General features: G+C 54.3%; 2 protein-coding genes across 7 annotated transcripts in view; one reads left to right on the plus strand and one right to left on the minus strand.

Moving 5' to 3' along the window:
* NFATC3 (nuclear factor of activated T cells 3) overlaps nt 1-3,777 on the plus strand; it is a 129,902-nt gene extending 126,125 nt beyond the window's left edge. For all 4 annotated transcript variants that reach the window (XM_073225478.1, XM_073225476.1, XM_073225479.1 and 1 more), the window contains one exon: nt 611-3,777. Coding sequence is in view for 3 of the 4 variants with exons in the window: in XM_073225476.1 (XP_073081577.1) it covers nt 611-732 (122 nt within the window). In the remaining variant the exon portion in view is untranslated. The remainder of the gene's footprint in view (nt 1-610) is intronic.
* ESRP2 (epithelial splicing regulatory protein 2) lies at nt 3,755-10,394 on the minus strand. Of its 3 annotated transcripts, none has more exons than XM_073225484.1 (15): nt 10,077-10,394; nt 9,872-9,988; nt 8,252-8,365; nt 8,040-8,154; nt 7,593-7,691; nt 7,315-7,369; nt 7,136-7,246; nt 6,928-7,060; nt 6,799-6,841; nt 6,323-6,624; nt 5,998-6,210; nt 5,691-5,889; nt 5,381-5,567; nt 4,907-5,072; nt 3,755-4,830 (listed from the first exon to the last, which is right to left on the minus strand). In XM_073225484.1, the coding sequence occupies exons 1-15, from the start codon at nt 10,272-10,274 to the stop codon at nt 4,741-4,743; spliced, it is 2,142 nt and encodes a 713-aa protein (XP_073081585.1). In that variant the 5' UTR covers nt 10,275-10,394; the 3' UTR covers nt 3,755-4,740. The 3 variants fall into 3 exon arrangements, with proteins under 3 accessions (XP_073081585.1, XP_017524734.3, XP_073081584.1); XM_017669245.3 differs by having other exon boundaries at nt 7,136-7,243; nt 9,860-9,988; nt 10,077-10,393; XM_073225483.1 differs by having other exon boundaries at nt 9,860-9,988; nt 10,077-10,393.
* Nucleotides 10,395-16,164: the final 5,770 nt, after the last annotated feature.

Raw genomic sequence — 16,164 nt, forward strand, 5'->3', positions numbered from 1 at the left:
GTGGAAAGTTTGGGGTGTTCCCTTCTATTGGTTCTTAGAGATTGAAATTCTTTGCATTGGACCTCACAGAGCATATGTTCCCTGAGGTGCTTGGCACATCATAGAAAAAACACTGGAAAAGGGGAAGAGCCTTTTCTGAAAGGCTCAGAAACACAAATGGCCCCACATAATAAAGGGTGCTTATAATAGCACAGGGTAACAAAATAACCCCCTAATCTAGTGCTTTACTCTCACCAAAGTATTTATTTTCATTTACTTTATATACAAGGTACACTGCAGGTATCAGAAAGGAAAAACTTCTAAAGGGATGCAAATTAAGGAAAAGTTAGATTAAGGTGAACACATTTTAAAAGTATCCTATCCTGTGCTTGAGTATCCTGTGCTTTAGAGTTAGGATAAGAATGCCATTTTCTTAGCCATCCCCCTTCCCTCACAAACTGAACTGAAAAGGAGAGAAGAGGGGTCTGGAACAGTCCTTATGATGTTTCCATTCAGCTCAGGACCTTTACCTTTATAGAAAGCCATGGGACTGGTAGAAAATCTTTGAAGCAGAGCTCGGCATTAAGCATCACAGCCATTACTAATCACTTTCCCTTTTCTTGTTTTTCAGTGAACGAGATAATTGGGAGAGACATGTCCCAGATTTCCGTTTCCCAAGGAGCAGGGGTGAGCAGGCAGCCTCCCCTCCCAGGTCCTGATTCCCTGGATTTAGGAAGATCCGGCAGGCCCTGACACTGCTCACTGCAGCCTCATGGCCATCACCATGTTCTTCTCAGCAGGTTTCTCTCCTTGGACCTTGGGTCTCCAACTCTGTGGTCTTCGGGACTGATGCCAGAAGTTGGGATCATTGTATGTGGGGAAAGCAGCATTCCTCCTCCTTAGGCCTTGTGTAGACTTTGTACAAGACCAGGAGCAGCTTAGGCTGTTCGAGCTTTGGGGAAATGAGCTTTGCCTTTTATATTTAAATAAGATACTTTTATATGATGGGTGCTTTGAGTGTGAATGCAGCAGGCTCTCCATTTCAGAGGTGCTGCTTTTGCAGGTGACCTGGTTGCTTAGTTAGGATTAATAATTTCTACTGCTTTATGGTCATTTGAAGGACCCTTTAGCTTTGATATTTTTTAAATAGGAACTTTTGATAAAATCTTCCCGAGGTAAATGTAAAAAAAATTATTTGAAGCCCACGTCTATGCCTCAGAAACTCAGCATGTGTCCTAAAGCCTTTCATAGATTTATAGGAAATAAAGCCAAATGTAGCTCGCTCTTCTTTATAAAAGTAAACTGTTAGATGAAATGAGAAGAGACCATTCCAATCACTGAAGTGTTGGAATATGAAACAACATTCCAGAGCATAGCTTTTTTGTAGCTTTCTAGGTACTCTTTCTGCAATCTCTTCATACTGACTCCATGTTGAAACTGTTTTTTTCCCTCAGAGCCTTGAGTAAAATAGCTACATGAGATGTGACTTGGAAAGGTGGGGTTTTTAGCTTGGTAGCTTTAATTACCTGCCATCCTACAAACAAGGAGGCTGTGGAGCGTTCTTCCCTTTTGTGTCTTCTGGTCCCAGACCTTGTCCAAGTGGGAGCATCTGCATTTTGCTGCTCTGTAACTTTGGAAGCCTGTCTCACGATGGTTTAGGCAACTTTGCTGGTTCTGATTCGTCTCTAGCAGCCAGGTTGTGTCAGAGACTTAAGCACAAATGAGCTATGCTTCAGGACAGGGGCAGAGAAAATGGCAGGACTCTAGATGGGAAGCTTTTATGATTGACACTGACGTGGAAGGCTTACCTCTCATTTTGTTTACAGCCTAAAATGATTCTGGCCTGCTCTGTCCCATCTGCATGGCCTAAAAACAAGCCTTTTCCCAGAAAGGCTTTGAGGCAAATCCAGAAGTGAGACCCTCCACACCAAAGATGCCCTGGTGCTGTTGCTGGTGAGGCTGGCACCCAAGGCAGGGGGCCAGCAAGAAATGCCAGCCTGCTGTCTACCAAAGGAGGCGCCCAGGTTGGGTGCTTTTCTCAAACCCTGCCCATACCCTTACCCTGTAATGAGATTAGTTACTTGTTCCAAGGCCTGGGCCAATTTTAAAGTTCCTGAAGTCTGCAGTATGTTTTCAAATGAAGTGATATACAGTTGACCCTTGAACAACATGGAGGTTAGGGGCACTGACCCCAACACACAGAAGTTCATATAACTTTTGACTCCTCAAAAACTTTTCTAATAGCATACTGTTGACCAGAAGCCTCACTGATAACATACGTTATATTGCTTGTATTATAAACATACACGTTTTGTTTTATTATAAATTGTATTCTTATAAAGTAAGCTAGAGAAACTGTTTTTCACATTGCCACAAACCCCCCCCCCCCGAAACTTTTTCAGTATAGTTTTTGAAAAAATCCGCATATAAGTAGACCTGTGCAGTTCAAACCTGTGTTGCTCAAGGGCCAACTATACTTTCACTGATTTAGGAAGCATGTTTTTCGAGACAGGGCTGGCCAGAGGCTTTATGCTGTTATTCTAGGGGATTGTGGGTCCTAGATGCCAGGACCCTTTCCTGAGGCCGAGCAAAGGACTGGGCAGAGGAACCAGGCTCCTCGCCAATCAGCTCTCATCAGCCAGTAGGAGCTGCAGACCCAGGATGAGGAAGTATGGTCTTTTTTTTTTTTTTTAAGCCATGTTCTAGATTTCTCCCCTAAAACTAGTTAGAGAAAAATGTGTATTCCTGAGCAAGTCACTCTGGTCCCTCTTGGCGCTGGGTATTTTCATGTTTTCTTTGAAAGTGCATTTTGTGTCATTGAGTATGAATAGTGAGGTTTGCTCCCAGGCCTGTGGTTGGAAGCCCACAGCTTCCTTTAAAAGGGGTTGTAGGAGGCTGGCCCCTGAGGTGAAGTTACAGACTGCTGGCCAGACCTGCCTCTACCCTCTTGCTCCTGGTGTAGCTGCTTCACATAGGGTTCTTGCAGGAGTCCCCTTGCAAGACTGTTTGGGGGTTGCTCTGCTGCCCTCAAGAATAAAAGCCTCTATGATCCAGAGTTGCTATGCACCAAATTTTGATGCCTTTTAAATACCTTGATGCCTGTAGCACTAGAAATGCTATCCTATTTAAAATAAAAGTCAAATTTTAAAAGCTTTGTATACTATGTAAGCAGTTTTGTAAAAGCTTTGGTGTAAGAGTCAGTATTTTTTGGCTTTGTAGATAGAGACTTAAGGTTTTGTGCAACACAGTGGTGTTAAAAGCACACATCCATTGGACTATGCAAATGGACTTCTAGTAGCAGCACTGAGTAACTGGGTATGTGCTAGTACCCCTCTTCCCCCTCCAACCCGTGCTAGATCTTTGGTTGAAGAATGGGATGAGCAGCCTTCTGCTTACTGGAGATGCACAGAAAAACATGGCTGAGAACAGCTTTAAGAGAAACAGATGTTTTGGGTTCATGTGTGGTGCCCATGCCCAGGGGGGCTAGCCACTGTCACAAGGCTCCGTTGGGCCTGGCTATGAAGCCGTTTTTGATACTCAGAACAGATGGATCATCTTTAAGGCTCAGATGGGCTCAAGTTGAAACCTTGTATTTTATAAAATGGATGATGTTTAGTTAAGAACTGTTCTCAGTTATGTTTATGGCACTTGGGATTGATTGTATTTTCTTGTACATTTTGTGTTTTAAAACATTTTATAGGAGTACAGTACTCCTTACACAAATACAAAGGGAAGAGCCAACAATTCAGGCTCCTTGGTTACAGTGCTGAAATAATAAACGGTGACAGGTCAACAGTCTCCTTGAAATCTGCCTGAGTTTTCCTCCACCTGGGGCTGGCATAAAGCCCCTCCCTCTTGGGGGCCAAAGCTGAGGGCACTTCGGCTTTTAAAAAGTCCACTTGGTTAGGAACCTTTGTTTATTTTATGAAGGACAGGGTAGAGTTCCACATTCTTTCTGAAGCTTCCGTCCACACCCTCTAATGGATGCAAAGGACTTTCCACGACGTCTGCTCAGTTTAGGACAACTGACCTGCCTGCCCCAAGGTGTACGTGAAGAGTAGGCAGAAAGTTCCCTTTAAAATTCAAGCCTGAGTTTTTGTGTGAGGGCCTTCTGCCCCCTAGTGTCCTCTGGGGGTACTGCAGTCCAGTCCAGCAAAGCAGCCTGATGATTTTGCCATCCACAAAGCTGCAGGTGGAGTGGGCAGGGGGATGGACAGCTAGCATCCTTAGGTGGAACCACCCCGGCACAATGTGGCCACTGAGGTCAAAATATCCTGGGGGGTTGGGGACAGTGCACTCTGCCTCCCTGCCCTCCACCAGAAGGGACAGGGGAAAATACAACATTGGGATCTTTACTCAGCAAGTCCCAGGAGTCTTATTTTGAAGGCACAGGTGCTTACATCCTTAAAAAGAAAGCAAGCCTATCTGTGAATATCTGCCCTACAAAATCTGAGCATGGTTCATAGCTGGAACAGATGAAGGGCTCTCTAGGTGCTACTCAGACCCAGATGAGGCCACTGGGAGCAGAGGAAACACCATTCCACCCCCAGCTTTGCATGCAGGGTCCTGCCACCATCTTTGGGGTGAACAGGCAGAGCAGTTAAGTGAGGGATGGAGCTGGTGCTTGACTCCTCTGGGTACCTACTGAGAGCTTTGACAAGCCAGCAAGAAGCCACCAGGTTGAGGACACTGGTTCTCTGGATGTAGGAGAGGCATGTTAGCTGAGGATATCAGCCGGCTCTTACCTATTTGCTCCCTCACCTACAAACACACCCACTCTTTAGGGGTCTGTAACACAGTGCGAGGTGGGTCTCCAACAGGCATCAAACTGCTGTAGTCATCAGGTGTTAGCTGCAGATAAGACAGATATTCAGGGCAGGGAGCTCTGTGCTCAGCCAGCTCCCCAAGCCCTCCAGCCACACCTTACCTGATAGGCCTGGAAGACACTGAGCAGATCCTTCATACCAGCTGTGTATGGGACACCCTGCATACGGACCAGGGCTCCTGGCTGGGACAACACTGAGGTGGGAGCAGAGGCCAGGGCAGCAGGGGGTGTGGTGAGGTAGCCCACAGTGGTGGGGGAGACTGGAGGGCTAGCATGGGAAAGGCAGGGGTTAGCAGTGGTCTCTCCTACGGCCTAGACCGAAACCTGCCTCCCTCTTCCCTCACCTATGCCTCGTGCTTTTATTCAGTTCCTCCTCCCTAAAACCCCTGCTCCACAGAGTCATCTGCATTCTAATTTGTAGATGGTATCAGCCAGCCCACACCTGTGACTTGTCATCTCAGAATAAAGTCCAGCCTCCAGCAGACCTTGGGTTATCTGGCATGGGCAGGGGATCATGACCCTCTGCCAAACCAGGACAGAGGGCAGGACTGTGGAGTTCTCTAAGCAGCAGGGTACCTTGGGTAGTACGCTGTGTAGTTCATGTAGAGTTGAGTGGCTGGCCCTGGGTAGTAGGCAACAGGGGTGGGGGCAGCAGGCACCCTGGCAGCTGGGAGCAGTGCTGAAGAGGGATATAGAGCTGCCGTCTCAGTGGGGATGAGTGTTGGGGTGGCCTGGAAGGTGGCGTAGGTGGGCGATGAGAGGCCTAGAGGCAGAAGTAGAGAAGTAGAGGGTGGGGCAGCCACAACAGAGTCCCCACTGTAGAAAGCAAGGGTTGTGAACAGTCTGGTCCCCACATGCGTCCTTCCCCAACCCCTGGGACACTCACAGGGCAGCTTGCAGGGCGGAGGGGACATGCCACTGCGGCCCAAGGTGCCCCCCATCAGCACACGGCTCATCTCCTCTGTGGAGCATGGGACCACCTCCACATAGCGTTCCTTCATCACTTTCTTATGGCAACGCTGCGCAGCAGCCAGGGCCCGCTCTGCTGATGTCATCTGAATGAAGGCATCGCCTGATGGCCGGCCCTGTGCACACCGTCTTGTTAGCCGTCTGTCGTGTGCAAGAGTGCCTTACTTCCAACCACACGCCCTTCCCTAACTATATGGGTCTCCCCCGCCCAGCAGCAGCCTAACCTGCTGGTTGAGCACCATGTGCACCCCATGGGGCCGGATGTCAGTAGCTGCCTCCCCTAGAAAGCTCAAGATGTCTTCGATAGTGGCTGTGTAGGGCAGGCCTCGCAGGCGGACACAATCTCTCCCAGTCCCAGCTGCCAGGGGGAAGGGGATGGGCAGCAGTGGAGCAGTCAGTGTGGGAAGGAGTGGGCTGGATGCATAGCGGTTCAGGACCTAGTAAGGAAGGCAGCAACAGGCTGGTCGTGCCAAGTAGGGTGGGGGTACAGGGGATGGAAGGGGCACCCTGGAGAAGCATATGGTGGGTGGGGGAGCCCTGGGTGCTCACCTGCTGCACCTCGGCTGCAGTGCTCCGGAAGAGTTCAATGTATCGCTTACCCAGCATGCCCTTGTGCCTGCGCAGTGCAGCCTGTGCCAGCTCCTCACAGGCAAACAGGGCAAAGGCATCGCCAGTGGGCCGGCCATCAGGGTGGCGCACAAAGAGCAGCCCATCTGCACCCCCAGTCACTGGGCACTCTGACCCCAGGAAGCCCAGCACATCTGCTGGGCCAGCTGAGAAGGGCAGTCCCCGCAGCCGCAGGATCACCTGGTCTTCCCGGGACAGGAAACGAGCCACCTCTAGTGATGTGCCTTGGTGTGGGGCATGAGAGTAAGTCAGTGTGGGAGTCACCTCCTAACTTCACTGCCCTTCCAAATAACCACCCACACCTGGTACACGGGGGAACAAAAAGGCAAGGGGTGGTGGGGAAGCAGGACATGGATCAAGAACCAGAGGCAACTAGGTGCCGTTGGAAGTACACTCACCCCCTGCAATCTTTACAAACTCCTCTCCTGTTGCTTTATATACCTGTGGGTACAGTGAGGAGAGCCCATGGGTCTCAGGTCTGGCTGGCTTCAGCTCTGCCCCATTCCACTCCCAGCCCAAAGTCCTACCTCGATATAGCGGACACCCATGTGGTGTTTGTGTCTCTGCAGTGCTAGGTCCCGCTGCTCACTGTCCACAAAGTGGATGAGGGCCTCGCCATTTCTGCGGCCCTGGGCATTGAGGCAGAGCGCTACACCACCCCTGTGGAGCCAGTACTTCGTTAGTGCCTCCTGAGTAGGCCTGCCTTCTGGGGCCTACCCATCCCACCATACCCACCTGGCGATGTTCAGCCCTTTGAAGAAGCGAGCCACATCCTGGTCTGATGACTGCCAGGGGAGCCCACGGGCCCGAACCACAGTCTCACTGTCCACTGTGTCAGCCTTGCTACTGTGGGGTCAGGGCCTGGGTCAGAGCTGTCCAGCTCTTATCACCCCCACCCCGGCCCCCACACTCACCAAGGCCCTGACTCATATTTCTGCTTTACCACCTCGGGCTTCAAAAACAATTGACCTGAGAGGAGATGGCATGGGGGTCAGCAGGGTCTGGTGGAGGGGGGGTCTCCCCACCAAGCTCTGCAAAAAGAGGACAGTTGAAGGGGATGAGGAGGTGACAAAGGGCCTTCCATGTGGTTTCTCAGAAAAGGTAACAAGTGGGGAGGGGGACTCTGAAAAAGTAACAGGTGGGCATTTACCCAGCCCTGAGAGCAAGTGACAGGTGGTAAGGGGAGCCTTACCACTGGGCCCTTCGAGCAGGTGGAGGATGACAGCTACCATTGTCTTCACTTCCCAGACCCCAAAGTCATCCTCTGTGGCATCTGTTTCTAGCCCCAAGTCTATGAGCAAAAAAACAACAATGAGGAGATCCCAGCCTGAGAGGCCTTGGGGCAAACAGCAGGAGCACTAATCCTGGTCCCACCTAGGCTCAGGTCCCCTGTGTAACACGAAGAATCCCGAGAAGCAAACACATTTGCTTCACAGCCCAGCTCATGTATTCCCTTACAGCCCTGACATACATACACATATGCCCACCTTCCAAATGCACCCTAGCGCAGAGACATGTGCACCCAAGGACTCAAGAGAGAATGTAAACTTGCACGTGTTCATATAACCCACCAGCATGCACATACTCAGATACTGCCTACAGCTGCCCTTCCACCCTCAGCCTGCTTGGTCACAGATACCCTGTGCCATGGTGGCCACAGTGAGGTCCTTGGCAGGGCGGGCGCTCGGGTGTTGCACATGAAATTCTCTGCGGAGGTCGTAGAAGGAGAAGAAGGTGTCGGGGAGCACCAGGTTCTGGGGGCACATGGGAGTGGCGATGAATGGGGGGACTGAACAGCCCTGCCCACCCCCTTGACAGTGGGGGTCCCCTGTTGTGCCTTCAGTGCAATACCTTCCTGGAGGCCTCAGGGTGCAGGACCTGTCGCAGCAGCTGCTGCCCATCAGTGCAGAGTATGTAGGGGCCCCCGCCCAGCAGAGCCACATCCCCGCTCACCAGCTGTGAGAACTGGGGATGGGGAGTAGGGAGAGAGACACAGACTAAAAGGTGGGCAGGTGGGAGGAGGGAGGGCGCACAGGCTGCAAAGCTGGTTCAGCCAGGTGTTCAGCCTGACCCTGCCTGGGGAGGAGGTGGCCACACCTGTTGCGCCTGGCTGTTTCCCCTTCTCCAGTCCACTGTCACTTTCTCCAGGCCAAACGGGGGCAGTCACCTATCAACCAAGCCCCCATCACACACACTCCAGGAGTCTGGAATAGGGCCAGAGCAAACACCTGGTGGAGTGGGACAAGCAGGTGGGGAAGGGGTGGGGTAAAGCAGGTTAAACCTGTCCCTGACCAGGCACCACCCACAGACAGGCCGGGGAGGCCCAATCCTGCCTGAGGCCCAGCTGGCTCAGTCAATGGCAGCCCCGCCTCCAGGTCTGACCAACCAAGGGGCAGAGAAACTCCAAGGACAGAGCTCCATACCTGGACGCCAGGGGCAGCATGAGCTTTGACCCACACCGTATCGACCAGCTGGCACTGAGCTGTTTGCTCACAGAGGGGGTGGCACTCCTGAAGCTGCCCAGCCCCTCCCCCAGCCTCCATCCCCGCTGGAGAACAGGTAAAAGCACTAAGCTCAGGCTCAGGAAACCACCCACCTCCGATCCCAACTTTACAATCTGAAGCTGGCAGAAAAAGGCAACCCAGCTCTCCGGCAGCAGTCGCCAAATGGGGACTAGCCTGGGAAACCTTCAGAAACAGACTCGGGTTCAACATCTTTTTACCTCCCTTTCCTAATCAGGAACCCACACCAGGATGAAAGAATTTGAAGGTAAAGCACTCACACCCCCTCATACTCAAGAATCAGACACAGGGTGCGCTAGTGAAGCACGGCGCGGTAGTGAAGAAAAAGAAAACAGCAACAGGAACCGCAGCGCGGGCCAGAGGCACCCTAGGCCTTTGCACTCAGGAGGCAGGTAGCCTCCAGGCGGGGTCTGGACAGCGCCCACGCCTGGCCAGCCGGCTGGGACAGGCCTAGACGAGCAGCTTACACCTGGCGGCGTCTACCTCTGGGGCAGACACCGCCCAACGCCCTCGCTCCAGCGTCTCGCAGGAGGGTGGGTGGGCCGAGGACGCAGGCGGCAGAGGCCGTGACCTATGGCCAAGTCCGGGCCCCTCGGCCCTTTTGGCTTCTAGCTGCTGTTCTCGGAGAACCTGGCCGAGCAGGTTTCCAGAGGCGTCTCAGCTTCGCAGCCCCGTAGGTGGGTTTCTGGGAGGGGTTTCGCAGCCCCCATCCCCACCCCCTAGGTAGGAGTGGAGCCCTGGAAAGGCTGAAAAGTAAGACGCCCCCAGGAATGGCCCGCACACGCGGGAAGTCGATGAAAGTTTCAAACAAGAACCTGTCCTACCGCCCCGGCCAGTTGGCCGCGGCGCGCCAGGCCTCTCCCTACCGCCTACCGCCTCTCCCGCAGAGAAATGTCCCCACGGCCCGGCTGTGCCTCACCACGGCCCCAGCGCTCACCTGTTGCAGTACCTTATCCAGAGGCTCAGCCCGCGCCAGGCTGTCGGCGCTAAGGCCGCTCGCCTCGCGGCACTGCTGGCTCAGCGCGGCCGCCTCGGCGCGAATCAGTGACTTGTGCAACGTCCCCACCTGCGAGCAGCGGGGGAAACCGATCAGCCACTGAACCCCTGGCATCCTGAAGCTTCCCGGGGTCCCCACCGCCCCCTTTCCACCGTACCTGGCGGCTCCGAGGCTCCACCACTTGCCAGACTAGGAGGATTAAGTCACTCTCGTCGGAGCCCAGATCCGGCCCGAGCGCACCGGCGGTGGCCCCGAACAGTACGACCAGGGTTCCAGGCACTGGGCTGGGGTCGGCTGCGGAGTCTGCAGCGGGATTCGGGCCCGGGGGCGGTGGCTGGGGTGGCGGCGGAGTCATGGCCGCAGAGGAAGGGGGCGCTCGGCCAGAAACACGCGGACCGACGAGGCGCACGCACGTACCGACGGACGGCAGAGACGCGGACCAGCATGGGCGGGACACAGTGTGTCGGGGGCGGCACCTGCGGCCGGGCTGGCGCAGGGGGAGCTGCTGAGACCCGCCCTTGGAGTCCCGCGGGGCGGAGCGGCTACCGGCTCCCGCCTTCTCTGCGCGAGTTACCTGTCGGTCCCACCGGCCACGTGACCGAGGGCGGCTCCGGGAACCGAAGGGGAGGGCCGCAAATCCCAGCGCTGGGCGAGCGCTCACTCCCAGAAACCCAGCGGGTTCTGCCAGAATTCTGGGGTGACTCTATCCTCCTGCGCCTCCCCACCGACCCTCACTATGAGGCATGAGGCCTCCGCCAAGGAAACTGCAAAACCAAGGGCCTTCTGCAGTCACATGGTACGTGTGAAAATCACCAAGAGGCAGTCTAGGGGCTGTTGGGGTGACAACGGCCGGTCTCGGGGCGGTTAAGATTTTAAGGGTCAAAGGGGTCTGGTGAGTTTCCCAAGTGTCAACCAGACGCCTGTGGAGAGATCAACAGAGATCGAATGGGGGAGAGAGAGGGGCAGGGATCATCAAAGGTCTTTAGAAACGTGAGGAGGGTGCCACCAGAGGTCACAGGGAAGGGCTTGTCCACACAGGTGCGAAGGCCGGGCCTCGGCCTGGCTCTAGGAAATGCCCGCGTTGCTATAGCGCAGTCGAAGGTGCGTAGGGCTCCACGCTGGGGAAGGAGGACGCGCCTCCCAACCCACCGCCCAACTCCCCCACTCCCGAGTGCAGCACTCCGTAGACAGGGCTGAGCCCGACGGTCTGAGTCTGGAGCCTCACCCCTACCCCACAGAGGGACTCTATCCCCACCACCACCTCCCTTTGACGACGGGCCTGTTGTCTGGAGATGTGAACGCGCTGGCGGGTGGGGGCTAGCGGCGAAGCTGTGATGAGGGCGTGCGGGCTGCAGGATCCTCCGTCTCTCCTCCATCTGGGACCAACAATTTAATGGGGCAGTCCCCGCGTGGAGGGCTCCCTGCACCCTTTCGCCCATTCGAGATTGGTGAGGCCGCCCGGAATTCCCCGAAATTCTCCCGTTTATGTGACTGAGAAACTGAAGAAGAATCCGGCGGGAGCAGAAACGTGGGATTGCTGAAACTGAGGCGGAAGACGCTTCCGGAACCGCAGGTTGCTGCGTCCGGATCTTCGGACAAAGGAGGGAAAGAGTCCGCGGTGGAGCGGGCGCCTCCGAGGCTTTGACCGCTGAACCCACACTGCAGCTCGTCCTCACTTGGCGGATAAAGAAACTGAGGCGCTGGGGACGCAAGTGACTCGCGCTGGGAAAGAGTAGGAAATAGACCTGTGTCCGGCGACTTCGGGTGACCAGCGCTTTTCCTAGCGATGTAGGCGGGTGTCCGCGCGTGGCTGCCTCTCCGGGGACCGCCCACCCGGTCCTGATGGTCCCCACCCCCGAAGCGCTAAGCCAGTCAGGCTCCGGGGAGAGGGGAAACGTCGCTCTTCGGGCCCCGTCCCCTCTAGATAAGCCTGGAATGTCAAATATTTGCTTACTGGGAGGGGCACAATAACAAGGGAAGGCCCCTGCCCCGCTCCCCGCAGCGGGCGTGCAGCCGGCAGAACCCGGCCTTCCTCCTGGCCACCCCCTTGCAGCCGACTGCTCTTCACCTCAGCAGCACTCCAGACCTCGGGCTCTCCTAAAACTCCCCTCTCGTCCAGGTCAGCCCCTGGTCGCCGCCCTGCCATCTGGGCACTACTTGATTTCGGTCTCACCCTTCCTGGGCCCCCAGCCTCCCCCATCCGTTCAACCTCTAAGACCCCTCTGGGCCCTTTCCTATTCTTCAGCGCGGGTCTCGATGCAGGATCATCTGGGAAGCCTCCCTCTCCAGGCGGCCCCTCTTCTGTAGCACCTTTGGCCGTCCATAGCTCATTCCCGTTGGAGACACACTCGTGTGTTCAAGTCCCTGCTGGGTAGTCAATGTGAGGCAAGGGGCTGGCAGCATAAGCGGCATGGGGCGGCTCCCCCAAATCCCCTCATGTCGGTCTGGCTACTCCCACCCGCATAACAATTCTTGACACTTGGACTCTTCTTGAAAAGTTGTATTTGTAAAATAACGTTAGTGCCCTTTGCTGAGCTTCCTTACTCATCTTCAGACTTCCTCCCAGGTCGGCCCATTACTACTAAACCTCAATCCTGTCCCCAAACCGGTTCTCGTAGCTCCTTTCTCCCAGCACTAAACCAACTTCCAACACAATAAATCATTTATTATCCTTCTATCCACCCTCAAGAACAAGGAATAGAACTGCTGCAACAATGACCCTGGGGCCATAGGGCCTTTGCCCTAATCTCATCTGCGTCCTTGCCCTGCCTAGTTAACCCCTGCGCTCTCTCCAGATTTTCCCCTCACAAGACACCTTTCTCCATAGCTGGGGCCCCCACTGCAGTTTGAGATCCAGTATCTCACTGATAAATGTTCTCACCCCGACCCTAATACCAGGGTTCAGGAACCGTGAATGAATGAATTGGCGATAAAGTATGCTAGAGGGATGAGCAAGACTCTAACGGCCCAACCAGTGCCTTTCCCAAATCGTCCTTTAGGTATTTGGGAGAAAGGAACTTGGTCCCATGAGCCGGGCTCCAAGCTCCAGGAATCCCATCCTCACTACGGCCCCTTCCAGGTCAACCACGAAAGCAGCCGGCACTGCAGCCGAGGGTGGGTGAAGGTCGAGACAGATAAAAGGTGGGGGGTCTTCACGCGTGACAGGGAGTGTGGCCGTTCTGGAGACCTCAAGGCATCTAGGGAGTGGTGTAAAAGCACTCTCCTCCCTCCCGGGCCAGAAAATCCCGTGGTGGGAGAGGATTCGACGCTGGGTGCCAGCCGGGGGTCCCCCATGGTAATCCACATTCTTTGGTCGAGGCCCATCCCGACCCCCAACACTGGGCCCACTGGTTCCCTTATCTCCCCGGACTCTGCGGCATAGTTCCAACTCAGCGCCTTTGCCGAATTGCGGCAACTAAATACCCACCAGGGGGCGCTCGGACTCTGTCTCCTGAACCAGGTGTTGGGTAGCAAGGAGGAGCATGCCCTGGGGGCTCGACCTGGGGCAACGCCCTAGGGCAAAGGTGAAAGCGAGGTGGGGGGGGAGAATCTTTTTTTTTGGTATCATTAATATACAATCACATGAGCAACATTGTGGTTACTAATTCCCCCCATTATCAAGTCCCACAACAAGGCGGGGGGTCTTGATGCTGCTTGCCCTACCCCCGCCCCTGGTTGCCTCCCTGTGGCTTGAGAATCTTGGAGGCTCCTGGCTCTCTGGACAAAGGCCAAGTTTTTAAGCTTGGTTTTCAGGGCCTTCAAACCTCTCTGCCCACTATCATCCAGGCTGCTGCATAGTCTAAGCTCCCTGCCTGGAGCACCCATCTACCTACTCATCCCTTTGTTTTCCTGGCAAGCTCCTACTTATATTTCAAGTCATCTTTAGTAACTCTCCCCCCAGGCAGCCTAGTCCTTGTCGCCCAGGCCAGGTTAAATACGTGTTCTGGGCTCCAGAGTCCATCATGATTGGTTGGTGTTTGGCCTCTCATGACTCCACGAAGGCTCTGGAGTCATGCTGAGCCGTGAACATTAGGGAGAATCAGTTTGCCTCCAAATGGGCTCTCCAAACTGGGCTGTCAAACCAGCTCAGAAGCCCTGGTCTCCGTTGGATTGTCCCAAGTGCAGCCACCCACCTGGTCCAGGTAGGGGAGCTTGGAGCTTGGGCAAGGGACAGGGAATGCAAAGGGCCCAGTAATGCAGGACGGGCAAAGGCTGTTTGCTGGATTCTCACCTTTGAGAGATACTACAGCTGGCCTTGGCTCCTCAGTCTCTGATTTATTCCTACCTTTGGCCCTTACCCAGAATGTTCCCCTCCACAGGACTACCCTCCCTCTTTTCCAGTCTTTTCTGGAACTTAATCCAACCCTGTGGACCTTTTAGTCCTCCAGGTCTGACAGACACCAGGACCCTATCCTGGAAGGGGGGAGGATTATAGAGAAGGAGGTGTATCACTCATTCACCCAACATTTGTTAAGTACCTGCCATGTACTAGACACTGTGCTGGTGGTAACTAGTAACTGAGAAGGCAACAATAATAGGACAAGAGAGGGGCTTGCTCTTCCAGCTGACCATATTCTAATGAGAAGCAGGCAGGGACTGCTTCAAAGTCAATGGTCAAGTCTGGGCTGAGGCTTAAATGCAGAGCTCAGCTGAGTCCCCAGAAGGGAGGGCTGCAGAGTGCTCACAGTGCAACAAGTGCAGAAGTCCTAAGGGAGATTGGCGGTGCCTGTTCTAGGCAGCAAGTAAGTCATTGAGGCTGGAGATGAGAGAGCTGGAGAAGAGGGAGCAGAAGTTGGGGACAGTGATGGGTCCTCACAATGAGTGAGATGTGTACAATGCATGCAATAGGAGGGTCGTGAGTGGGGTTAGGAAACTGATTTAATGTTCAATGGTGTCAACTTGATATGTGGAGAACAATCCACAGGAATACAGGCATAAATTGGGACATCAGTGAGGAGGCTACTATGGGGATGAGGGTAGTTTAGTTTTGGGAGAATAAAGCTAGCAAGACTTTTTTTGACCATCTGGTTGTGGATCTGAGAGAGAAATACCTAGAGTCCAGGGTGATTCCAGGTCTGTAACTGGAGGGATCCATGTGGATGGCAGGGTCATTGTGAGAAAGGGAGCCCTCGCCTTCTGATCCTTCTCCACAGTGTTAGCATGGGTCATTGCTGATCAGGCCTTGGCACACATTCTACCAATGGTCCTGGTTCCTGTCATCTGTGGGGCCAATGGAGTGGGGCACCAGGGAACTGCTCCTGAGAACATAGCCACCCTTGAAGGGGCCCATGTTCACCTGAAGCTGCTGGGCTGGTAAGACCTTCCCACAGAACAGAGTCCAAGGTCCTGATTTCATCTTAACCTCCCGTTGCTTAATCCATGGCTCTGGGCTCCTGCCTGTCCCTAACCCTGGCAGAAAGGTCCCTGTAGTCTCCCTCACTGGTCTGCACAAGATCCACCCTCGGCAATACATCTGCTGGGGCCTAGGATGGAGGTGACAGAGGCAGAGTTTTAGAGAGGGGGGGTCCCTGAGCTAGGGCCATTGGTGGGAAATGGTTGTACCTTAAGAGAGGCAGATGCCCCCCCACCAATGTGTTTCACTGTAAGAACACAGAAGTGGCAGGCCAAGATGGTCAGTAGGTTTATGGTGGGGCCTTCCAAGAGGAAGGAAAGGGTCACGCATTGACCTAGAGGAAGGAAGGGGTGGGATAGAGTTTCTGGGACTAGTCAGGGATGGCCAGGACCGGTTGTGTGGAGGATCAAATCCTCTAGTCTCCAAACATGCTGTCCCCCTATTGCAGAGTGAAGCACGATGCCAGCATATTACCGGCTGTCAAGTATTTGCTGGCTCTGTTTGCCTCCCAGTCCTCACACAGGGAGCCGGTGTCCTCTCGAAATCCCCAGGTTTGCGTGTGGTGGAAGTGGTGGGGGGGGACCATGAGGTCTCACACCCTTCCCGCTCTCCGGGGGAACTTGTGGATGGGCCATGGCTCAGGGTGGAGACTCAAGACCACCTTCAACCTGACAGGCGAACTGCTTGATCTGGTGGGGTGACTTCACACTCCGCGCCCCTAAAACGGGCGGACAGAACTCTTACTAGGAAGCGAAACACACTGATCTGGCCTCTACCCATCTCTAACACGGGGGCAGAAGGCAGGGGGGCCCTGAGAGGGTGGCCTGAACCCAGGTGACCTCCAATAAGAGTGCGAAAAACCGGTGTAGGGGTTTTACGAAGGTCCCAATCA

This window comes from Manis javanica, chromosome 17 (genome assembly GCF_040802235.1).
Source record: "Manis javanica isolate MJ-LG chromosome 17, MJ_LKY, whole genome shotgun sequence".
Lineage (NCBI taxonomy): Eukaryota > Metazoa > Chordata > Mammalia > Pholidota > Manidae > Manis > Manis javanica.

Excerpts from the sequence above, each read along its gene's own strand:
- ESRP2 (XM_073225483.1), bottom strand. The coding sequence starts at position 10,274 with ATGACTCCGCCGCCACCCCAGCCACCGCCCCCGGGCCCGAATCCCGCT. Across the intron at positions 8,366-9,859 it reads TGGATAAGGTACTGCAACAG|TTCTCACAGCTGGTGAGCGG; the intron begins GTGAGCGCTGGG and ends CCCCATCCCCAG. Across the intron at positions 6,211-6,322 it reads CTGCAGCCGAGGTGCAGCAG|GTCCTGAACCGCTATGCATC; the intron begins GTGAGCACCCAG and ends CTTCCTTACTAG.